At 44.9% G+C, this 25,683-nt stretch overlaps 1 protein-coding gene across 2 annotated transcripts in view; it reads right to left on the reverse strand.

Moving 5' to 3' along the window:
- Window positions 1-25,683, reverse strand: part of IPO7 (importin 7) — a 66,299-nt gene that overhangs the window by 35,108 nt on the left and 5,508 nt on the right. The window contains exons 2-4 of one of the 2 annotated variants that reach the window (XM_002708803.6): window positions 6,587-6,668; window positions 3,924-4,077; window positions 1,903-2,061 (exon numbers count right to left, since the gene is read on the reverse strand). In XM_002708803.6, the coding sequence (XP_002708849.1) occupies window positions 1,903-2,061; window positions 3,924-4,077; window positions 6,587-6,668 (395 nt within the window). The remainder of the gene's footprint in view (window positions 1-1,902; window positions 2,062-3,923; window positions 4,078-6,586; window positions 6,669-25,683) is intronic. The other variant, XM_017345306.4, reaches the window with a different exon arrangement.

The following is a 25,683-nucleotide window of genomic DNA, read 5'->3' on the forward strand; positions in this document are numbered from 1 at the left end:
GGAAATCCTTATGTACTAATCCATCACTTTTCTTTAAGAAAAAAATCCCCAATGGTCCCTCAGTATTTAAAGATTACATCTAGGTGCTGGCATTTGTACATTAAGCTATCGCTTTCAAAACTGACATCCGTATCAGAGTGCTTGTTCAAGTCCTAGGTGCTTTGCTTCCAAAGCAGCTTCCTGCTAATGTGCCTAGGAAGGCAGTGGAAGATAGCCCAAGTACTTAGGCCCCTGCCACACATGTGGGAGACCCGGATGGAGTTCTGTGCTCCTGTGTTCAGCCTAAGTTCAGGGCCACTGCAGCCATTTGGAGAGTGTCCTTTTGTTCACTCTTTCCAATAAAAAAAAGCTTAAAAACAAAATCACTTCCTTTTCTCATTGTGTCTTTCAAAATCCTCTTTAACAGAATCTGAATATACTACCACTATACTATCATTCCTAACCTCTCATCAGAAATTATCCCCACCATTAGGTGATCTCTTTACAATCCACTAAATATAGTGTCTTATTTCCACCTCTGTACCTTTCTTTTCTTGTTCATACTACTCCATGTGGTGTGACATGCCTTCTTCCTCTTCAAATGCTCCTTCTCTGCTCCTTCAACCCTCAAGCATTTCCTGAGGATCTACACTCCTGAAGGTACCAAATGAATTTCTTAAAACTGCTTCAGTCCACACAGATCCCTTGTAAACACCTTGTGCTCCACAATCAAACACTGGCTGAAAATGAACTGGAATTCTAATATTGTAGCAGCCTCCTAAAGCTTCCATCTAAAAATCCCTGTCACATTCTCTCCTGTTAAGATTATAGGACAGGAGAGACTTGAACTTCCTCAGTGACATTAATAGCTTATTGTTGTTATTCTCTCTAATTTTAGTCACTCACTTACCAGAACTACAACAACTGGCACTCTGACAGAGGTTGGAGCAACAGCTGGAACATTCCTTAGCAGGAAGATGGGTAGCTGGTGGGAACACAAGAAAACACCAGTACCAATGTTGTAAATGGTATATTCTCTCCTGCTCAGAACAACAGCAGCAGTTCATCAGCTACTTTGAGCTGGGACCCAAAAATGGTATCAATTATTGGAGGCTAACCACAAGTCCCAGAACTAAGGGGCTCACAATGGCATCTGTGTAGCTGTTAGGACTGGAAATAAAGTCATCGTCTTGGTATAAAAATCTTCCTCGTGCCTTCCTAATAATTTTCCCATATCAAAACTTTCAGTGCCTATCAATTTAATTTCTATCAATACACACTTAGGAGAAAAATCACTTCAATGTTTAGGTTTACACTCAGTACTCTATCTCAAATCCAAAAATTATATTTTTCTTTCTAATCCCTGAATTAGACCTAAAATAATCCTTTGTGCTAAAATCTTTCTTGCTAAAATATGCAAACAATAAACTAGGTTTGAATCCTTCAAAACACACTGATGAAAATAATCCTGAAATTCCAGTATATTCTTCTTAAAGACTTAGGAGATAGATTCTTAAAGTTTATCAAGATCCCATATTAGGAGAGAACTTCATAGAAAGAAAGCCACAAGCTCTAACGCTCTATTGCACTCTGATCACCTTAACATTTAAGAAGAACTTACTGAAAAAAGACTTTTATCAACACCTATTGAAGAGCACATCTTTAGAGATAACTTAAGTTTCTGAATAAGTATAGAGACAGTGATATTAAAAACAGGACACAAGGAATTTCATAGTGGAATCTGAACAAACTGCAGAATAAGAACAAGAATGCTGTTTCAAAAAGAAAATACTAAAATAAAATTAATACATAATTCAATATTTTTATTATCTATCTCAACTGTAAGTTTACGTGTGGAAATGGGCTTAAATTTCCAACTTTTCCCACTTCTCCAACTCCACAGGAATTGGGAGAGACACTTACTCATAATTTTTCACAAGCTGATAAAGGCAAAGAAGAATTCCTAGCCAACAAGCACTGTTATCAGACTGGAGATAGAAGCCAATCTTATCCACAATGGCAGTCCAGCGATTTGGATAATCGTGTTTGATGATGTGATGAATGCACGTAGTAAGCTGTACTCTGAAAGCCAAAAATAAATAGTAAGGAGGAAGAAATGCTGCAGAGTTAAAATTTTGCTAAGGCAGACAAAGGAAAATGGCTGTTCAGACAAAACTCAATTTAAAATACCATCTGATATGTGGATGTATACACAGAGTATAGATGATTTGAAATAAGACACCCAGCAAAAAACAATCCATTCCCATGAATTTAAAAGCATTAGGGCCCAGCACTGTGGCAAAGGGGGTAAAGCTGCCAACAGAGGAGATGGCATCCCATGTGGGTATCAGTTTTTTCGGTTTGTTTTAAAAATTTATTTATAAATATTTATAGCTGCCTTTTTGTTTTTTTTAAAGATTTATTTATTTGAAAGTCAAGAGTTACACAGAGAGAGGAGAGGCAGAGAGAGAGAAAGGACTTCCATCCGATGGTTCATTCCCCAGCTGGTCGCAATGGCTGGAGCTGCGCCGATTCAAAGCCAGGAGCCAGGTGCTTCTTACAGGTCTCCTACGTGAGTGCAGGGGCCCAAGGACTTGGGCCATCTTCTACTGTTTTTCCAGGCCATAGCAGAGAGCTGGATGGGAAGAGGAGCAGCCAGGACTAGAACTGGTGCCCATATGGGATGCCAGCGCTTGAGGCCAGGGTGTTAACCCGCTGCACCACAGAGCCAGCCCCATCCATGGGTACCAGTTTTGAGTCCCGGCTAGTCCACTTCTGATTCAGCTCCCTGTTATCCACCTGGGAAAGCAGCAGAAGATGGCCCAAGTGATTGGGCCCCTGCACCCAGGTGGGAGACATGAGAGAAGCTCTGGGCGCCAGGCTCCTGGCTTCAGCTCAACCCATCTCTGGCCACTGTGGTCATTTGGGGAGTGAACCAGCAGATGGAAAATATCTCCGTCTCTCCTTCTCACTGTAACTCTGCCTTTCAAATAAATAAATGTAAAATAAAGGAAAAAAAAAAAAAAGAACCCAACCAAATATGCTGCAAATGCAGGTCTACTACAAAAATGACAGCTATCTGGGGCCGGTGCTGTGGCACAGGGGGTTAAGTCGCCGCCTGCAGTGCCGGCATCCCATATGGGCACTGGTTTGAGTCCTGATTGCTCCACTTCTGATCCAGCTCTCTGCTATGGCCTGGGAAAGCAGTAGAAGATGGCCCTAGTCCTTGGGCCCTTGCACCCACGTGGGAGACCTGGAAGAAGCTTCTGGTTCCTGGCTTTGGATTGGTGCAACTCTGGCTGTTGCAGCCAATTGATGAGTGAACCAGCGGATGGAAGACCTCTCTCTCTCTCTCTCTCTCTCTCTCTCCCCCCCCCCCGCCTCTCTTTCTCTGTGTAACTGACTTTCAAATAAATAAACAAATATTTAAAAACAAAAAGGCAGCTATCTCCCTTACTCTCCCTCCTTTTTTTTTTGTGAGAAAGAGAGACAGAGAGAAAGGTCTTCCTTTTGCCGTTGGTTCACCCTCCAATGGCCGCCGCGGCCAGCGCGATGTGGCCGGCGCACCGCGCTGATCCGATGGCAGGAGCCAGGAGCCAGGTGCTTTTCCTGGTCTCCCATGGGGTGCAGGGCCCAAGCACCTGGGCCATCCTCCACTGCACTCCCTGGCCACAGCAGAGGGCTGGCCTGGAAGAGGGGCAACCGGGACAGAATCCGGCACCCCAACCGGGACTAGAACCCGGTGTGCCGGCGCCGCTAGGCGGAGGATTAGCCTAGTGAGCCGCGGCGCCGGCCCCCTCCCTTTCTTAACCCAGACTTTCACATAAATTTTTAAAAAATAAATAAATAAGAGAGCCTTGCAGTTCTGAAAAGATACATGTACCACTCCCAAAAAAACCTTTTCCCTATCTGCAACAATGTGTAAAAATTTGAAATATACAAACCTGATTAACTCAGGAGAATGGATAATGGCTTCTACAATATTTTCTCGAATACAATGTCGATCTTCTTCTGGAATAGTATAAGGAGATATATCCCCTGGTGCCGTTTCCCGATCAGGCCAATATTGTGTTATCATGTTTTTCAAATAGATAACACCTAAAATACAGATTAGTTTGACAAAATAATTTTGACTTTTAAAGCACTGCTTGTATCACCTACAGTGTCTATACCTCAATTACTTCTTTCATGTCATTGTTAGTAAAGCTATTCTTTAATGAAATACTATATTTTTAGTTATAATAAAAATGCAAATCTAACAGTTATAGCAATCATCTAGTTACTAAACCCTTAGCCAAAAAGAACCCTGCAAACACACACAACAAAATTGTTATACTTTTATATTCACCCTGCTTTCTATAGGAGTTAAATTAATTTTATCAAATCAGATTTCTAAATGAAGCCTCTAAAGACAAAACTATTGCATATCAATATACACATTCTACAACCAATCACGCAAACTTGGTAAATTTTTGTCATTAAAAAAATCATAGTATAAAAAGGTTCTTAAGTCTATAAAATAAAGTATTCCAATCATATATCATAGAAACCCAAGTTACTTTACTGGGTATCTTTTAATTGTTCCAAGAGTCTAATTTTTGAATTAATGATCATATTTAAAATTTCTTGACCAATTCCGTAATTTTTATTCTAATTCTATATACTGGAACAACTTTCTAGTATAATTTAACTTCCAAAAAACATAATCAAATGTCTAAAATGTATTAAGATCCTTCTTCAGCCCTCCGCCTAGTGGCGCCGGCACACCAGGTTCTAGTCCCGGTCGGGGCGCCGGATTCTGTCCCGGTTCCCCGTCTTCCAGGCCAGCTCTCTGCTGTGACCAGGGAGTGCAGTGGAGGATGGCCCAAGTGCTTGGGCCCTGCACCCGCATGGGAGACCAGGAGAAGCACCTGGCTCCTGCCTTCAGATCAGCGCGGTGCGCCAGCTGCAGCGCACCGGCCACAGTGGCCACTGGAGGGTGAACCAATGGCAAAGGAAGACCTTTCTCTCTGTCTCTCTCTGTCCACTCTGCCTGTAAACAAAAAAGATCCTTATTAAATGCCAAATATTAACTTCTTAGTTAAAATTAGTGATTTAGGGGCCAGCCCTGTGGCATAGTAGGTAAAGCTGCCACCTGCAATGCCAGCAGCCCATGTGGACACATGTTCCTGTCCCAGCTGATACACTTCCAATCCAGCTCCAGGCTAATGACATGGGAAAAGCAGGGTAGGATGGCCCAAGTGTTTTGGCCCCTGCCACCCACATGGAGGAGCCAGATGAAGCTCCTGGCTTCAGCCACCTGCGGAGTGGATCAGAGGATTGAAAATCTCTCTTTTTCATTGTCTCTATCTCCCTCTCGCTCTGTAACTCTTTCAAATAAATCGTTTAAAAAATTGATTTAAATGAAAAGCTTTTTAATATAAACATGGGAAAATGTAAACTTCATTAGTAAAAGAGAAATGAGACTCAAATATTCAAAGAAAACCTTTTCTACTAAATTAAAAATTTAAAAAGAAAAAAGATGTATTGCTGAAAGGGTCAAGTGAAATCACTATAAAATTTGGTATAAAAAGGTCCCATTACTGTGCTATTTCAATAACATTGGCTGTTAAAATAAATCATAAACAAAATATTCACTAATTTCATAAGCACCTACAGTTTGTCAGGCAATGTTTAGGCACCAGGAATACAATAACTAACAGATCTGAGATGAAATTCTGTGTCTAACACTTGAAAAATGGTTCATTGTACCTGGCACATTATGATAAAGTAGCCACTGAAATATGAGTGTGAAGACTAAAATTAGGGGCCAGCACCGTGGCTCACTTGGTTAATCCTCCGCATACAGCACCGGCATCCCATATGGGCGCCGGTTCTACTCTCGGTTGCTCCTCTTCCAGGCCAGCTCTCTGCTGTGGCCTGGGAAGGCACTGGAGGATGGCCCAAGTGCTTGGGCACCTGGACCCGCATGGGAGACCAGGAGGAAGCACCTGGCTCCTGGCTTCGGAAAGGCGTAGCTCCAGCCGTAGCGGCGTTTGAGGGGTGAACCAATGGAAGGAAGACCTTTCTCTCTGTCTCTCTCACTGTCTAACTCCATCTGTCAAATAAATAATAATAATAAAAAGAAACTTGGGAAAAAAAAAAGACTAAAATTACATAAAGAAAAGGAAGATGCTTGCTTACTATCCAACATTAAGTGAAGAGAGTAAAAATTTAACATAGGAGGTGAAGTAACAGCAAGAAATAAAAAAATATCATATGTTTTTCTGAGGTGGAAAAATTACTGGAACTTTAGTACATTAAAGTAAGGGGCCAGCGCTGTGACATAGTGGGTAAAGTCGCCGCCTGTAGTGCCAGCATCCCACATGGGTGCCAGTTCAAGATCCAGCTGCTCCACTTCTGATCCAGCTTCTCTTTCACTTAAAATCAAATTATTCCTTTAAATTTTGTCACCAAATACAATTACTATTGTTAACATTGAGAACAAATGGGTTCTCAAGAAAGACAGGCAATGAAAGGCATCCCAAAATACTTCTGCTATTCAATTTATGAACCTTTTAAACAATATATTAACACAAACTTAAGAAACACAATATAGAAAACTTGCCTGCCTGTCTCACAGGTAAGTCCAGTTGTTCTGACATAGTAATCTGCAGCAGTGTTGAAACAAAATTCAGAGACTTGTGTGCCTAAAAACAAAAATGGTACATTGTAAATTTCTGCAAATAAATATACTAAACAGTTCCAAGGAAGGGCTTGTTGCACAGTAGGATAAGAGCCATCACTTGGGGGGCTGGTGCTATCGTGCAGCGGGTAAAGCCGCAGCCTGCAGTGCTGGCATCCCATATGGGTGCCAGTTCGAGTCCCAGCTACTCCACTTCCAATCCAGCTCTCTGCTATGGCCTGGGAAAGCAGCAGAAAATGGCCCAAGCCCTTGGGCTCCTGCACCCACGTGGGAGACCCAGAAGTAGCTCCTGGCTTCGGATCGGCGCAGCTCCGGCCGTTGCAGTCATCTGGGGAGTGAACCAGAGGATGGAAGACCTCTCACTCTCTCTCTCTGCCCCTTCTCTCTGTGTAACTCTGACTTTCAAATAAATACATAAATCTCTAGGAAAAAAAAAAAAAGAAAAGAAAAGAAAAAGAGCCACCACTTGGGACGCTGCATCCCTTGTCAGAATGCCTGGAATCAAGCCACACCTCTGCTTCAGATCCAGTTTCCTGATAATGTGCCTAGGAGGCAGCAGACTATACTCAAGTACTTAGATTACTGTTCACATCAGAGACTTGGATGGAGTTCCCAGGATCCTAACTTTGGCCAGGCCTGGCCCAGCCAAGGCTGTTGTGGACGTGTGGGGAGTAAAGCAGCAGATGGAAGGTCTCTCTCTCTCTTCCCTCCTTCTGTCACTTTGCCTTTCAAATAAGTAAAACATTAAAAGAACAGAGGCCAGCATTGTGACAAAGTGGGTAAAGCTGCTGACACCCCATATGGGTACCAGTTCAGGTTCCACCTGCTCTACTTTCCATCCAGCTCCCCTACTAACAGCCTCGGAAAGGCAGCAGAAGATGGTTCAAATGTTTGAGTACCTGCAGCCCACATGGAAGACCCAGAAGAAGTTTCTGGCTCTGCCCTGGCTATTGCAGCCACTTGGAAAGTGAATCAGTGGTTGGAAGACCTCTCTCTGTCTCTCCCTCTCTCTAATGCTTTCAAATAAACAATTAAACATTTAAAATCAAATATCTGAAGAACTTCAGTATGCTTCCATTGCTTGGCTTACACAGAAAGTTCTTCCTACTTGGTGCAAGACTTATTTCCCATCAATCCTCCATGTTGAACTTGAATGAATTTGATGATATAAAAATTTTTGGATGTTCATATTTGCCTTCATTGCACTTACCATTTATCACAACTGGCATCTTAACCTACACTGGTAGCAGCTCAAAAATAGTTATATTCTGTGATATCTGTCTCCCCACTTTGGTATTAATTTCTCCATATGAGATGTTCTATTAAGTGGCTAAACACATACTAATGAATATAATATAACAGTTTAAGTGTGGTTTCCAAGATGCTAAAGTTTGACAGGTTGCTATTTTTAACAGCATGTTCAGTTTCTGAAAATCAACTATACCTTTATAACTTTTCCATATACATGTTGTATTTGAATAGGAAGTTACAAATTAATAGCTCTAGGAAGCAGGTGTTTAGTGCTCATGGCCAAGACACCCACATCCCTCATCAGAATGCCTGACTCCAGCTTCCAACCAACGCAGACACTGAGTGAGACTGCTCAAGTTACTAGTGGGAGACCTGAATCATGTTCCTTACCCCTGGCTTCTGCCTAGCACAAACATTATGGGCATATGGTAACAGAACCAGTGGATGGGGGTACTTGCTCAGCCTGGTTTTTGTCCCCTCCATTTATATAATAAGGGATGTCATTAGTTTATTATAAAAGAGACATGGAAATTATTCACGGCCGGCGCCGCGGCTCACTAGGCTAATCCTCCATCTAGCGGCGCCGGCACACCGGGTTCTAGTCCCGGTTGGGGCGCCAGATTCTGTCCCGGTTGCCCCTCTTCCAGGCCAGCTCTCTGCTGTGGCCAGGGAGTGCAGTGGAGGATGGCCCAGGTGCTTGGGCCCTGCACCCCATGGGAGACCAGGAAAAGCACCTGGCTCCTGGCTCCTGCCATCGGATCAGCGCGGTGCGCCGGCCGCAGCGCACTGGCCGCGGCGGCCATTGGAGGGTGAACCAACGGCAAAGGAAGACCTTTCTCTCTGTTTCTCTCTCAAACTGTCCACTCTGCCTGTCAAAAAAAAAAAAAAAAAAAAAAAAAGGAAATTATTCACATGATGAAAGATTTTACAACTTCAATGGATGGGCCGCTTCATGAGAAGGCATTTCAATCGAGATTTTAGCCTACATTATTTCCCAAAATGTCACCGTCTCTAAATACAAATTCTTGACATCTAGAACTACTTTGGTACCTCTAGAAGAACTTTATCTCCAACTTCCACATTAACTGTTTGAATCTCCATCCTTTCCTCTAGAGCTTGACACAACTACTACTACTGTTTATTGCAATACTTCTTGAGATTTTTCTGGGAGTATAATGCTTCCCTTGGTTATGGTTTCCATGTCAATCCTTCAACTAATGCTCAAAGAGCAGAAGAAACTTGCTACATGCTTGTCCTGCCATGGTTCCTGTGCACAGCTCCCACTCTGCTCTCAAACTGCCACCAAGAAGAGACCCACACTCCAAGCCTTGGGGGAACATGTGAAAAGACCAGCTCACTCTTAAATCAATGATTAAAAAAACAACAGCAACAACAACAAAAACCAAAAACACCCTATGGCTATGGAAAATGGATTAGGGTAATGTGTTAGTTCATTTTTTAAAACTGAAAAAATAAAAATCAATAGCTAAACATAAACACATTCAGTCCACCTCAGGTCTAAGGTATGTGTGGGGAACCTTTTTTCTGCCAATGGCCATTTGGTTATTTTCTAACATCATTTACAGGCCTTGCAAAATTATCGACTTAAAAATTAGCCTGCAGGGGCCAGCTCTGTGGTGCAGGAGGTTAATCCTCTGCCTGTGGTGCCAGCATCCCATAGGGGTGCCAGTTCTAGTCCTGGTTGCTCCTCTTCCAGTCCAGCTCTCTGCTATGGCCCGGAAAAGCAGTAGAAGATGACCAAAGTCCTTGGGCCCCTGTATCCATTTGGGAGACCTGGAAGAAGCTCCTGGCTCCTGGCTTCAGATCAGCTCAGCTGGGGCAGTTGTGGTTGTTTGGGGACTGAATCAGCAGATTGAAGACCTTTCTCTCTCTGTAACTCTTTCAAATAAATAAAAATAGGTCTTTGGGGGAAAAAAAGGAAATATGAGTCAAAAGGACAATCTCCTAGAAGAAGTAAGACATGAAAAACAAGTGATTTTTTTAAAAGATTTATTTTATTTATTTGAAAGACAGTGTTACAGAGAGAGGTAGAGACAGAGAGAGAGGAGAGCTCTTCCATCCGATGGTTCACTCCCCAGGTGGCCACAACACCCGGAGCTGTGCCAATCCGAAGCCAGGAGCCAGGAGCTTCTTGCAGGTCTCCCATGCAGGTGCAGGGGCCCAAGGACTTGGGCCATCTTCTACTGCTTTCCCAGGCCATTGCAGAGAGCTGGACTGGAAGTGGAGCAGCCGGGACTCGAATCAGCGCACATATGAGATGCCGGTGCAAGCAGCAGTGATTGAAACAGAGGTCCTAACCCTTTTAGTACTCTAACTATATCTGAATACAATTAATCATTAACACTTTTTTCAAAGCATCTTTTCCCTAAATGCTTTTATTCTTCTTCCCTGTATCACATCTTACAACCTCTCACACTATTTCCCCTCTTCTTCACCCCAATTTAACACATCAAGTCCTATCAATTCTAAAATTCTTGCTTAAAAAAAAAAAAATTACATCCACAGGACCAGCACAGTGGCACAGCAGGTAAAGCCACTGCCTGCAATGCCAGCATCCCATATGGGCGCCAGTTTTGAGTATCGGCTACTCTACTTTCGACCCAGCTCTCTGCTGTGGTCTGGGAAAGCAGTAAAAGATGGCCCAAGTCCTTCTGCCCCTGCACCCGCGTGGGAGACCTGGAAAAAACTCCTGGCTGTTGTGGCCATTTGGAGTGAACCAGTGAATGAAAGACCTCTCTCTCTCTGCTTCTCAAATAAATATATATTTTTAAAAGAAAATCCACTTACTCCATTCCTATTAACACCAACCTAGTCCAAGTGACAGCTGATCCCTCTTAATTATTTGTACCCACAACAATCACCCATTTAGCAGCCAATAATCTCTGAGCAGACAGATAAGAGTGAAAGTTTCCACCTGCTGGCTCACTATGCAAATATCCTCAATGGCCCAACTCAGCCAGAAGACAGGGCCGGAACTCAATCCAGGTCTCCCACCAACTCAGCAGGAACTAAACCACCTGAGCCATCACAGTTGCCTCCCAGGGTCTGCTTTGGCAAGAAATCAGAGCCAGGAGCTAGAGTAGGGAATCAAACCTAGACCCTCATTTCAATGTGGAAGGCAGGTGCCTTAACTGCTAGGCTAATCACTCACTCTGCCCTCACAATTATGTTTCGGTTCTTTCCCCGAAGAACATAATGCCATTTAAGAGTTTGATCATGTTGTGACCTTCTACCTACAAAATCCTTCTCTCCCATGCTCCACCAGTTAACTGCCTCATAGCTTTGTATTCTTTGAGTCTCAGCTTAAATATTGTTTCCTTAGGGAATCCTTTCCTATTGTTCACTCAAGCTAAAGAATGGCCCCTAACTACTCTCATAACTCTTCAATCTTACATTAGGTAGCTGGAATCAGGAGGCAGAGACAGGAATTGAACCCAGGCACTCTGATGTGAAACATGTGGGTGGTGAACCAGTGTCTTAATCACTAGGCTAAATGCCCATCATGCTATACAGTCATTTGTAAAACCACCCTATAGAATCAATCAATAACAGCTCAAAAACATGTTGAAAAGACCAGCCTCCCAGAGTAAAGAGCATGTAATTCTGGTGTAGGAAACATATCAAACCAGGGGCTGGCATTGAGGCATAGCGGGTTAAGCTGTCCTGAGATGCCAGCATTCCACATAGATGGCCAGTTTGAGTCTCAGCTGCTCTACCTGCAATCCAGCTGCCTGCTAATGGCATGGGAAAAGCAGCAGATGGGCCAAGTGCTTGGGCCCCTGCCACCCACATGGGAGACCTGGATTGACCTCCTTGCTTCAACCTAGGCCAGCCCAGCTCCAGCTGTTGTGGTCATTGAAGCAGATCAAAGAGCTCTGTCTCTGCCTCTCCCCGTAACTCTGATTTAAAAAAAAATAAACAAATCTTTAAAACAACAACAAAAAAGGCCGGCGCCGCGGCTCACTAGGCTAATCCTCCATCTAGCGGCGCCGGCACACCGGGTTCTAGTCCTGGTCGGGGCGCCGGATTCTGTCCCGGTTGCCCCTCTTCCAGGCCAGCCCTCTGCTGTGGCCCGGGAGTGCAGTGGAGGATGGCCCAGGTGCTTGGGCCCTGCACCCCATGGGAGACCAGGAAAAGCACCTGGCTCCTGGCTCCTGCCATCGGATCAGCGCGGTGCGCCGGCCGCAGCGCGCCGGCCGCGGCGGCCATTGGAGGGTGAACCAACGGCAAAAGGAAGACCTTTCTCTCTGTCTCTCTCTCTCACTGTCCACTCTGCCTGTCAAAAAAAAAAAAAAAAAAAAAAAAGGTCAAGAGTACTTTAGGCCAATGAAAATGCTATATATGTGTATGTATGTTGGTTTAGGTGGTGGTTACTCTAGCAATACAATTAGGTAAAAACTTACCATGTGAGTTTTGTACTAAATGCAAATTACTAACTTAAAAACCATCAGGGGGCCAGTACAGTGGTGCCTGCAGCACGGGTATCCCATATGGACTCCGGGTCAAGTCCTGCCTGTTACACTTCCAATCTGGCTCTCTGCAAATGTACGTGAGAAGGCAGAAGATGGTTCAAAATTTTGGGCCCTTGACACCTATGTGGGAGACTGGGAAGAAGCTCCTGGCTTCGACCTGGTCCAGCCCCAGCCATTGAGACCGTTTGAGGAGTGAACCAGTAGATGGGATCTCTCTTTCTCTGTAACTCTGCCTTTCAAATAAACAAATTTAAAAAAAATCAACAAAACTATTACCCAAATGTTCACAGCATGATTCATAATAGCACAAAAGTGGAAATAACCTATATGAATCTACATGTCCAACAACTGTAGAACAGATAAAAAGAATGTAGCATATCCATATATAACAGAATACTATTTGGCAATAAAAAGAATGAAGTGTGCGGCTGGCGCTATGGCACAGCAGGTTAAAACCCTGGCTTGAAGCACAGGCATCCCATATGGGCACCAGTTTGAGTCCCAGCTGCTCCTCTTCTGACCCAGCTCTCTGCTATGGCCTGGGAAAGCAAAAGACGGCCCAAATCCTTGAGGCCCTGCACCCACGTTGGAGACCAGGAAGAAGCTCCAGACTCCTGGCTTTGGATTGGCGCAGCTCTGGCTGTTGTGGCCATCTGGGGAATGAACCAGCAGATGGAAGACCTCTCTTCCTGTCTCTACCTCTCTATGTAACTCCATCTTTCAAATAAATAAAATAAATCTTAAAAAAAAAAAAAAAAAAAGAATGAAGTGGCATTTGTCACAACAGTTAAGTCGTCACTTGGGACACCTGCATCCCATATAAGATTGCCTGGTTCCTGAGTCCTGGTTCCTCCACTTCTTATCCAGCTTCCTACTAGTATGTATCCTGGAAAGGAGCAGATGATGGCTCAAGTACTTGGGTCCTTGTCACCCACATGAGAGAATGGACAGAGTTCCAGGTTCCTGGCTTCAGCCCAACCCAGCCCCAGCTGCTGCAGGCATTTGGGTAGTGAACAATGGATAGAAAGTCTAAATAAAATGAAAGTAATACATTAAAATTTAAAAAATAAATGAATAACATGTAGATACATGCTACATGTATGAGCCTGAAAACATGCAATTTGACACAAGCCAGTCACAAAGGTATACATATTTTATTACTTTGATTATAGGAAATGTCCAGAAGAGGCAAACCTGGGGCCAGCACTGTGGCACAGTAGGTTAATCCTCCACCTGCGGTGCCGGCATCCCATATGGGCGCCAGTTCTAGTCCCGGCTGCTCCTCTTTCAACCCAGCTCTCTGCTGTGGCCTGGGAAAGCAGAAAATGGCCCAAATCCTTGGGCCCCTGCACCCATGTGGGAGACCCGGAAGAAGCTCCTGACTCCTGGCTTCATATCAGTGCAGCTCAGACCACTGCGGCCATTAGGGAGTGAACCAGCAGACAGAAGACATTTCTCTCTGTTTCATCTCCTCACTATTTGTAACTCTGCCTCTCAAATAAATAAAATCTTAAAAAAAAAAACAGAATAGGCAAACCTGTCGCTCCCCCTCTTCGTGGAGGAACGACACAGGACCCTGCGCTGTTCTTTCGTCTGCTCGGCCCTCCCCGGGTTTGCTGCTGGTTCTTCCCGGGTTGGCTACTATCCCTTCCACCTCCGTGGAAGGGCAGTTCCCCCTGGCCGCATTCCCCACTTCCGCAGGGGAGCGGCACACCGCCGGCCGGCTTTCTGGGGGGCTGCACAGGTGTTCCCTTAGATGTTCCCCTTAGATGTTCCTGGTGCATGCCGTCTCTCTCCTCCTTTATAGTCCTCCTCCGCCAATCCCAACTCGGCTGCCCACACGCCGAGTACGCTACTCTCCTCCAATCAGGAGCAAGTCCTACAGTTAATTGGTTGAACTGGAGGCAGCTGTGCGGAAGCTGTTTACTTCTCTCCCAGCGCCATATTGTGGGAGAGCAGATGCATAGAATAAGTCTTAATTCCAGTAACAGTCTAGTCCGAGCTGCTCCCCACACAAACCTATATAGATTATATAGATAGAAAGTAGACTGATAGTTGCCTATGGCAGGGATGTATGTGAGTAGAATGGGGAAAGATACTAATAATACTAATGTGTATGGATTTTCTTTTTGGAGTGACAAAAATGTTCTAAAGATTGTGGTGATGGTTGCATAATTCTGTGAATATACTACAAATCATTGAATTACATAGTGGATAAATTCAATGAAGTTGTTTTTTTTTTTTTTTAATTAACAAAACAGCGGCTTGCATTGTAGTGTAGCAGGTGAAGCTGCCATCTGTGACACCAGCACCCCATTTGGGCGCTGGTCGAGTATCAGCTGTTGCACTTCCAATCCAGCTTCCACCTAATATGCCTGAGAGAGTAGCGGAGGGGCCCCTGTCACCCACATGGGAGACTCGGATGAAGCTCCTAGCTTCGGACTGGCCCACTTCCAGTCACTGTAGTCATTTGGGGGAGTGAACCAGCAGATGAAGATCTTCCTCTGACTCTCCCTCTCTCTGTAAAACTGCCATTCAAATAAATAAATCTTAAAAATAAATAAATAAATAAATTTATTCACTGCCTTTACAAACACAAAAGTATGAACATTAAGAGTACAGCTGATAAGAAATCTGACCTAGAATAAAGTAAGAAAGATTATTTCTGTGAGTACAGCACAAGGAAATTCAAGCTGACATCCATCTACCTGTCCCATACAGATTGTCACCTCAGCTGAAATCACAAAAGCATAAAGCTTTACATTCTAAAGAAGGTAACATATGGACTTAAGGTAATACTAAATACTGGACAGCAGTGTCTCAAGAACATTGAGACAGAAAGCAGATTAGTAATTTCCTGTGGCTGAGGATTAAATGGAAGGTGAATTATAAATTAGTATAAGGTGGGCCGGCACTGTGGCACAGTAGACTCCTAGAGCACCAGCATCCCATATGGGCGCCAGTTCTAGTCCCAGCTGCTCCTCTTCCAATCCACTCTCTGCTTATGACCTAGGAAAACAGTAGACAATGGCCCAAGTGCTTGGGCTCCTGTACACCTGGGAAACCCAGAAGCAGCTCCTAGCTCCTGGCTTAGGATCAGCCCAGCTCCAATCGTTGCAGCCATTTTGGGAGAGAACCAGCGGACAGAAGACCTTTCTCTCTGTGTCTCCCTCTCTGCTGCAGCTCTGCCTCTCAAACAAATATTTTTTTTAACAACAATCAGAATAATGTCTTTTCTTTATTAAATGTAGCTTTTTGGTTTTTATTTTTTTTTTTTTAAGATTTACTTACGGGATGCTGGCGCTGCAGGTACCAGCTTTTACTGGCTATGCCACAGCACTAGTCCCTTAAATAATATCTTAAAAAAAAAAAAAAAAATTAGCACCAGGCATATCATTAAGATGGAAATGTTGGGGCCAGCATTGTGGCATAGTGTGTAAAGCCGCAGCCTGCAGTGCTGGCATCCCATATGGACGTCAGTTTGAGTTCCGGCTGCTCCACTTCCAATCCAGCTCTCTGCCTTGGCCTGGAAAAGCAGCAGAAGATAGCCCCAAGTCATTGGGCTCCTGGCTTCAGACCAGCACAGTTCCGGCCATTATGGCCAATTAGGGAGTGAACGAGCAGATGGAAGACTTATCTCTCTCTGCATAATTCTGACTCTCAAATAAATAAATACATCTTAAAAAAAAAAAGATGCAAATGTTAAAATAAAATTGGTTAGTGGTGCCATCTGTACAGTTTTATAAATCTACTAAAAATCGCTGTCAGTTAAAACAGGTAAACTTGGCCGGCACTGCGGCTCACTAGGCTAATCCTCCACCTTGCGGCGCCGGCACACTGGGTTCTAGTCCCGGTCGGGGCGCCAGATTCTGTCCCGGTTGCCCCTCTTCCAGGCCAGCCCTCTGCTGGCCCAGGAGTGCAGTGGAGGGTGGCCCAAGTGCTTGGGCCCTGCACCCCATGGGAGACCAGGAGAAGCACCTGGCTCCTGCCTTCGGATCAGCGTGGTGCACCAGCCACGGCGGCCATTGGAGGGTGAACCAACGGCAAAGGAAGACCTTTCTCTCTGTCTCTCTCTCTCACTGTCCACTCTGTCAGGAAAAAAAAAAAAACAGGTAAACTTTACAGTGTACAAATTATACTTTAAAATGGGGGGGGGGGTGTGCAGATCCACTTAAGTAAAAGACATACATTAATCCTTCAAATTAGGAAAAACTGGGGACTGGTATTGCAGAGCAGTAGGTTAAACCACTGTTTGCAACGTCTACATCCCATATCAAAGTGTTGGTTCAAGTCTCGGTTTCTCCACTTCTAATCCAGAGCTACAACAATCCGAAGCCAGGAGTCAGGAGCTTCTTCCGGGTCTCCCACATGGGTGCAGGGACCCAAGGATTTGGGCCATCTTCTACTGCTTTCCCAGTCCATAGCAGAGAGCTGGATTGGAAGAGGAGCAGCTGGGACTAGAACCGGCACCCATATGGGATCCGGCGCTTCAGGTCAGGGCATTAACCCACCGTGCAACAGTGCCAGCCACCTTTTTTTCCTTTTTTTCTTTTTTATTTTTTTTTGACAGGCAGAGTGGACAGTGAGAGAGAGAGACAAAGAGAAAGGTCTTCCTTTGCCGTTGGTTCACCCTCCAATGGCCGCCGCGGCCGGCGCGCTGCGGCCGGCGCACCGCGCTGATCCGATGGCAGGAGCCAGGAGCCAGGTGCTTTTCCTGGTCTCCCATGGGGTGCAGGGCCCAAGCACCTGGGCCATCCTCCACTGCACTCCCGGGCCACAGCAGAGGGCTGGCCTGGAAGAGGGGCAACCGGGACAGAATCCGGCGCCCCAACCGGGACTAGAACCCGGTGTGCCGGCGCCGCTAGGCGGAGGATTAGCCTAGTGAGCCGCGGCGCCGGCCTTTTTTTCCTTTTTTAAAAAAGATTTATTAATTTTTTTGAAAGGCAGAGTTACAGAAAGGCAGAGGCAGAGAGAGAGAAGTCTTCTATCTTCTAGTTCACTCCCCAAATGGCTGCAACAGCCACATCTAAACAGATTCAAAGCCAGGAGCCAGGAGCTTCTTCTGGGTCTCCAACATGGGTGCAGGGGTCCAGGCATTTGGGCCATCTTCTACTGCTTTCCAAGGATACAGCAGAGAGCTGTTTTTGGAAGTGGAGCAGCGGGGACTTCAACCAGTGCCCAAATGGGATGCCGGTGCTGAAGGCAGAGGCTTAGCCCACTATGTGAAAGTACTGGCCCCGAAAGATTTTCTTAAACCAGTATTTCATTTTGGTTAGCCTTTAACCTAGACTTTTGAACCATATTGCCGTGGTAAAATTCAATTCTAAACTCTTTCCATCTCAGTTTCCTCTTTATAAATTGATAATATTGTCTCCAAAATTAATCTAAGGAATAAACTGTAAGGTCACCACAAAACACACCAAACACCGGAGTTAGAGGAAAGGTTTATTGTTGGGTGGGGGAAGCCCAATGGGCCATGGGGAGAGAGTGAGAGGGTGAGAGAGGAGGAGAGCATGAGAGAGATCAAGAGCCCTAAATCACTCTTAACCTGAAAGCTTAACCTGACACCTTATGGGCAATTCTACTCACAAACTGCATTCCCCAAGGTTATCAATTCCTTAAATATCGTTTCCCCAAGAAACTTCACTCATTCCAAAAATCTAAACTCCTCTTCCTTTTCCAATAGTCTTTTTTCACTTATTGCAAAAGTAACTCATGCTCACTGTTAGACAATTTGTGGGGCACAGCAGGTTAAAGCCCCAGACTGCAGAGCAGACATCTCATATGGGTGCCAATTTGAGTCCCAGCTGTTCCACTTCCAATCCAGCTCCTTGCTGATGTGCCTAGGAAAGCAGAGGAAGATGACCCAAAACCTTGGGATTCTGCACGTGCATGTGAGACCCAGAAGAAGCTCCTAGATCTGGATTGGCCCAGCTCCAGCCATTGCGGCCATTTGGAGAGTGACCCAACAGATGGAAGACTCCTTTCTCTGTCTCTACCTTTCTCTGTAACACCACTTTTTTTTTTTAAAGATTTATTTATTTACTTGAAAGAGTTACACAGAGAGTGAAGGAGAGGCAGAGAGAATGAGAGGTCTTCCATCTGATGGTTCAGTCCCCCGTTGGTCCCAACGGTCGGAGCTGTGCGGATCCAAAGTCAGGAGCCAGCAGCATCTTCTGGGTCTCCCACATAGGTGCAGGGGCCCAAGGATTTGGGCCATCCTCTACTGTTTTCCCAGGCCATAGCAGAGAGCTGGATTGGAAGTGGAGCAGCTGGGACTCAAACCAGTGCCCATATGAGATGCCGGCACTTCAGGCCAGGGCGTTAACTCGCTGCGCCAAAGCACTGGCCAACACTGCCTTTTAAATGAATAAAAATAAATCATTAAAAAAAAGGTTGTGAAATCTATGTAAGAAAAAGGAAAACTAAATTAACCACAATCAACCTTCCTTACCTCTTTTCTTCATACACTCTTTTCTTGACTTCTCTACTCTTATGCATACTTCTCCAGACTCCTTTTTCCTGTTTCTCAAAGTTTCCAAAATGGGCACAGCCCAAAGTCCAGCCTTCTACACGACTCACCTGTGGATTTTGCTCCTTTCTCTCTAATCACATGCAGAAGAAAACCACTGCTCATTGCTGCTTCTCTAAACTTCAATTCCACACTCTAACTGCCTGCTAGACCATTTGTACTTGTACCACGCTCCTCAAAAGACTTAAAACTCAACTCATGTTTTCTCCAAAATCAGTTTCCCCTCTAGACCCACATTTTCCAATGTAATCATCCACTTTAAGACCACAACATTTAGGCCAGCGCTGCGGCTCACTGGGCTAATCCTCCACCTGCGGCGCCGGCACACTGGGTTCTAATCCCAGTCGGGGTGCCGATTCTGTCCCGGTTGCTCCTCTTCCAGTCCAGCTCTCTGCTGTGGCCCTGGAGTGCAGTGGAGGATGGCCCAAGTGCTTGGGCCCTGCACCCGCATGGGAGACCAGGAGGAAGCACCTGGCTCCTGGCTTTGGATCGGCTGGCCGCAAATGCAGCAGCCGTAGTGGCCATATGGGGAGTGAACTAACGGAAAAGGAAGACCTTTCTCTCTGTCTCTCTCTCTAACTCTGCCTGTCAAAAACAAAAACAAAAACAAAAAAACACATTTAGCTGTTTCTCTGTATTGAAATGTAACCTGAGGACTTTAATTAGCTATTGGACATTACAGCACTTAACACAGAGGCTTAAGGATCATACCCCCTCAGATTTTTACATAAAACAAATACAATATGATTTCAAGAATCAAGGAATTTCCACCTTTCCTTTTACTAAGGAATCTGGAGGCACCAGTGCTGTCGTGCAGCAGGTATAGCTGCTGTCTGCAGTGCCGGCATCCCATATGCACACTGGTTCAAATCCTAGCTGCTCCACTTCTGATCCAGCTCTCTGCTATGGCCTGGGAAAGCATCAGAAGATGGTCCAAGTCCTTGGGCCTCTACACCTACATGGGAGACCCAGAGAAAGCTTATGCTTCCTGGCTTCAGGTCGACCCAGCTCTAGTCTTTGTGGCCATTTGGGGAGTGAACCAGCTAACACAAGACCTTTCTCTCACTCTATCTACAACTCTCAAATAAATAAATAAAATCTTTTTTCAAAAAGGTAAGGATAGGCCAGCGCCGCAGCTCAATAGGCTAATCCTCCGCCTGCAGAGTCAGCACCCCAGGTTCTAGTCCCAGTTGGGGTGCCGGTTCTGTCCCAGTTGCTCCTCTTCCAGTCCAGCTCTTTGCTGTGGCCCGGGAGTGCAGTGGAGGATGGCCCAAGTGCCAACACCTGGCTCCTGGCTTTGGATCAGCGCGGTGCGTCAGCCGCAGCGGCCACTGGGGGTGAACCAACGGGAAAAAAGGAAGATCTTTCTAAATCTCTATCTCTCTCTCACTGTTCAGTCTGCCTGTCAAAAAAAAAAAAAAGGTAACGTTATTTTGATATGAAAAACCTTCAAATCCCATGCACATACATGTTTTCAACTAGAGAGTTTGTAGAAACTTCACTATAAATTAGCTAGAGATTGAAAGAAAAAACCCACTTTAAATTACATTAAATGTGCCACTGACAGAAACACTAAATTATATAGTCACCCATTATATCTGAAAAATGAAAAGTATTGTTTTCTTACAAATATTAACATAGTATTATCTTTCTTTGGGATCTTTAACATACTATGTCATTGAATAACTTCCTATTTAACAGCCACAGTATCCAAGGGCTTTCCCTCTCCGAAATTCAGAAAAGTATCTATTTTGAAGTATTCTTAGTTAATGAATGTTACAAACTACAGACAACTTTGGCTTCCAAAAATATATAATTTACCCATGTTTAATTTCTATGTTTCCAGACATGCCAAACTGTCCTATAAATGTGCCACTAATTTGCATATTTCCAGTAAACATTTTATCACTCCTTTAATAAATGAAATTAGTCATGTATAAATAAGACCTACCACTACAGCAATAACGTAAACATCTGTGACAATCCAAAACATGACTAAGGGTAGTTTAAAAGGAAAGCACAATGGGGGGCAGGCACAACAGGTTAAGCTGCTGCTTGGAATGTCTACTCTCCATATAGGAGTATGGGTTTACATCCTGGCTCCTCCACTTCCTACCCAATTCCCTGCTAATGCACCAAAGCACTTGGTAAGCAGAAGGTGGATTTCTTTTTCCTTTTTAAAAAGGATTTATTTATTTTACTTGAAAATGAGAGTTACAGACAAGGAGAGGCAGAGAGAGAGAGAGAGAGAGACAGAGACAGAGAAATCTTCCACCGCTGGTCCAGGCCCAAGTCAGGAGTTTCATCTGTGTCTCTCATGTGGGTGCAGTGGTCCAAGGACTTGACCATCATCCACTGCTTTCCCAGGAATGTTACCAGGGAGCTGGATAGGAAGTCGAGCAGTCGGTGTCGCTCCCCCTCTTCATGGAGGAACGACACTAAACCCTGCCTAGGCTTCATATCCGAGTCACGGCACCATTATGTCGCTCCCCCTCTTCGTGGAGGAGCAACACAGGACCCTGCGCTGTTCTTTCGTCTGCTCGGCCCTCCCCGGGTTTGCTGCTGGTTCTTCCCGGGTTGGCTACTGTCCCTTCCACCTCCGTGGAAGGGCAGTTCCCCCTGGCCACATTCCCCACTTCCGCAGGGGAGCGGCACACCGCCGGCCGGCTCTCTCGGGGGCTGCACAGGTGTTCCCTTAGATGTTCCCCTTAGATGTTCCTGGTGCATGCCGTCTCTCTCCTCCTTTATAGTCCTCTTCCACCAATCCCAACTCGGCTGCCCACACGCCGAGTACGCTGCTCTCCTCCAATCAGGAGCAGGTCCCACAGTCTATTGGTTGAACTGGAGGCATCTGTGTAGAAGCTGTTTCCTCCTCTCCCAGCGCCATATTGTGGGAGAGCAGATGCATAGAATAAGTCTTAATTCCAGTAACTTAGTCTAGTCCGAGTTGCTCCCCACAGTCGGGACTTGAACTAGCGCCCATATGGGCTGCTGGTGCTGGGGGCCCCTAGATGAATGCTTCAAGTACTTAATTGACTCCAGGGTCCAGCTATGTGGCCTGCCTTGGAAAGTAGTAGAAGATGGCCCAAGTCCTTAGGCCCTTACACCCATGTGAGAGACCCAGATGAAACTCCTGGCTCCTGGCTTTGGATTGGCCCAGGCCCTGCTCGTTTTGGCAATGTGGAGAGTGACCCAGTGGATGGAAGACCTCTCTCTATGTCTGTCTGTCTGTCTATCTCTATATATATATAAAATTCTGCTGGGGGGGGGGGTGCCGGCGCTGTGGCGCAGCGGGTTAACGCCCTGGCCTGAAGCGCCAGCATCCCATTTGGGCGCCCGTTCGAGACCTGGCCCGACTGCTCCACTTCCTGTCCAGCTCTCTGCTATGGCCTGGGAAAGCAGTAGAACATGGTCCAACTCCTTGGGCCCCTGCACCCACGTGGGAGACCAGGAAGAAGATCCTGGCTCCTGGCTCCTGGCTCCATATCAGCCCAGCTCCAGCCATTCTGGCCATTTGGGGAATGAGCCAGTGGATAGAAGACCTTTCGCTCTATCTCTCCCTCTCACTATCTGTAACCCTACCTCTCAAATAAATAAATATCTTAAAAAAAAAAAACAAAAAAACAAAAAAACAACAGTGGAGTGGGGTTGTGTTAGATGTAGTGGCTAAGACTCTCTTTGGGACACCTGCAATCCATACTGGAGTACCTGAGTTTTAGTCACAGTTCTCCTTCAGAATCCTGCTTTTTGCTAATGTGTATGCTGGAAGTCAGCAGGCGATGGCTCAAGTACTTGGGTCTCTGCCAGCCATGTGGGAAACCCAACTGAGTTGTCCACTCTGTGCTTCAGCCTAGCACACAATCCAGCCCAGGCTGTTGTGGTCATTTGAGAGCGAAACAGGTGAGAGACCTCATTCTGTGCCTGCCTTTCAAATCAATAAATATAAAATATCAAGAAACATCAAAACCAAGCCCACGACTTTTTCACTTAAAGCATGTGAGAAACTAGCATTTGCCTACATAACCATTTTACAGCACATTAAGCTTAGGAAAGGAGAGGGTTTAAATTTTAAATGAGTCCTAAGTAAGCCTTCTCATTCTACTCAAGGCATATTTCTTGGCTACATGTGTAACAGGGGAGGTACAACTAATATGCAAAGTATATCTGCCTTAAACAAAGTCAGCTTTAATAGTTTCCTCATCCAAAACTTATACAGAGCTCTATTATAGCTCTGACCACACGTAAGTAGTCTACTTCTAAGTACTCAATCACTGCCTAGCACAGACATCTGCTGTTAAATGAACCAGACTGGGACCTATCATCTAGAATAAATATTTAAATTTTTTTTCTGCATTACATTTAAAACTTCAGTTCAAATGTAAGCTTCACAAAAGCCAGGACTTTGTCTTGTGCGCAGTATTAGATCCTCAGCATTGAGAATGACAGCTGCCACACACTAATCACTCAAAAAAAAAATTTTTTTTTTTAATATCACAGAGAGACAAAAGACAGAGAAAGCAAGCTGTTATATGCTTGGTCATCCCCCAAATGCCAAAAAAAGGTTGGAGTTGGGTAGAACCAACACTGGAAGCCAGAAATTCAACGCAGGTGTTGCACAAGGGTGAGAGGAAGCCAACTCCTTGAGCCTTAACCATTGCCTCTCAGGGTCTGCATTAGCAAGAAACTTAAGTCAGGAGCTGTTGCCAAGTATAAAATCCAGGTACTACAATGTGGGACATGATGTGGGATGCAGGCATCTAAACTGCCAGGCCAAACAACAGCATTCACAATTTTTTATGGAATAGAAACAACTTCAGCAAACACTCCAGCATCTCTAAAACATGGATCTTGATCTAATCATCATATTCCCACTGGAGATGAAAATTATTTTAAACTAAAATGTAAGAGAGAGCACAAGATTAGATGTTAAAAGGATGAGCTGTAAGTTCACACAGTGCTAGATTAGAAAAGGGAAAGGCCAAAGTAAGCTTGAGTATGGGGAAATACTTCCTAGAAAAAAATGGCATTTAAAATAGGTCTGATGACTAACGGATAGGAAAAAATTAGGTGATAAGAGCTTTAAAAAGTTTAAGCAGTATGAAGAAAGCTGTGCCTATAGAAGGTTTCTGTTAAAGAACACTAGCAGCTAAAGAAAGAAGAAAGCCAAAAGACTGGTGTCTATTATATCGAGCTGCCAAAACCCTTCAGTTATCTAACAATGAAGAAACAAGCATTACCATGTTTGTCTTTGTGTGTGTATCTTTGATCCCCAAAAGCAAATAATCTCTGGAACATAATACTCCACTACTTGCTAAATAAATGACTACCAAAATTATATACTTTAGGTTACCTATGCAAAACATATTTTAAAATTCTGCTTCTAGATAAGCGTGTCAATTAATCTAAGTACAGTATTTAAAAGAAGTGACAGATCACTGTAACATAAATCAATTTTAAAATTACTTTTAAAAAAAAGATTTATGGGGAGCCAGCACTGTGGCATGCTGGGCTAGGCTTCGGCTTGCTGTGCCAGCATCCCATACGGGTGCCAGTTCATGTCTTGGCTGCTCCTCTCCTGATCCAGCCCTCTGCCTATGGCCTGAGAAGGCAGTGGAGGACAGCCCAAGTACTTGGGTCCCTACACCGATGTAGGAGACCCATAAGAAGCTGCTGGCTCCTAGCTTTGGATTGGTTGAGCACCAGCCATTGTAACCAATTGAGGAGTGAGCCAGTGGATGGAGAACCTTTCTCTCTTGCCTCTCACCCTCTCTCTCTCTCTCATTTAAATAAATAAAATCTTAAAAAAGAAAAAAAAAAAAGATTTAAAGGGCCAGTGTTGTGGTGTAGCAGGTAAAGCCGCTGTCTGCAGTGCTGGCATCCCATAAATGCCAGTTCGAGTCTCAGCTGCTCTACTTCCAATCCAGCTCTCTGCTAATGGCCTGTGAAAGCAGCAGAGGATGGCCCAAGTGCTTGGGCTCCTGTTTCCATGTAGGAGAACTAGAAGAAGCTCTTGGCTCCTGGCTTTGGACTGACCCAGCTCAAGTCATTGCAATTTATTTATTTATTTGAAAAGCAGAGTTTACAGAGAGGAAGAGACAGAGACAACGAAAGATCGTCCATCCACTCACTGGTTCATCCCCCTGAATGTGCACAACTGCTAGGGCTGGGCTAGGCTGAAACCAGGAGCCAGGAGCTTCATCCAGGTCTCCTATGCGAGTGGCAGGGATCCAAACATCTTGTACTACTTCTCCCAGATCATTAGCAGGAAGCTGGATCAGAAGTGGAAGAGCTAGATCTTGAATAGGCATAACCTGCTAAGCCACAATGCTGACTGCAACTGTAAAGATTCAAAGATGAACATTCTCATCTGCTGGGTCACTGCTCAAATGCCCACAATAGCCAGGGCTCTCCCATATGAATAATAGGGACTCAAGTTCTTGAGCTATCATCTGCCGCCTCCAGGATATACTACCAGGAAGCTAGATTAGAAGCAAAGCAGTCAGAACTTGAACTGGCACTCCCATGTGGGACATAGGAGTCACAAAGGTTTTAACCCCTGAAGCACAACATCTGACCCAAAGATGAATATTCTTTTTTTTAAAAAAGATTTATTTATTTATTTGAAAGTAGAGTTATACAGAAAGAGAGAAGCACAGGCAGATGGAGAGGTCTTCCATCCACTGGCTCACTCTGCAATTGGCTGCAACGGCCAGAACTGCACCTATGAGAAGCCAGGAGCTTCT

The sequence above is a fragment of the Oryctolagus cuniculus genome, chromosome 1 (assembly GCF_051225735.1).
Source record: "Oryctolagus cuniculus isolate XC-2025 breed Fujian yellow rabbit chromosome 1, ASM5122573v1, whole genome shotgun sequence".
NCBI lineage: Eukaryota > Metazoa > Chordata > Mammalia > Lagomorpha > Leporidae > Oryctolagus > Oryctolagus cuniculus.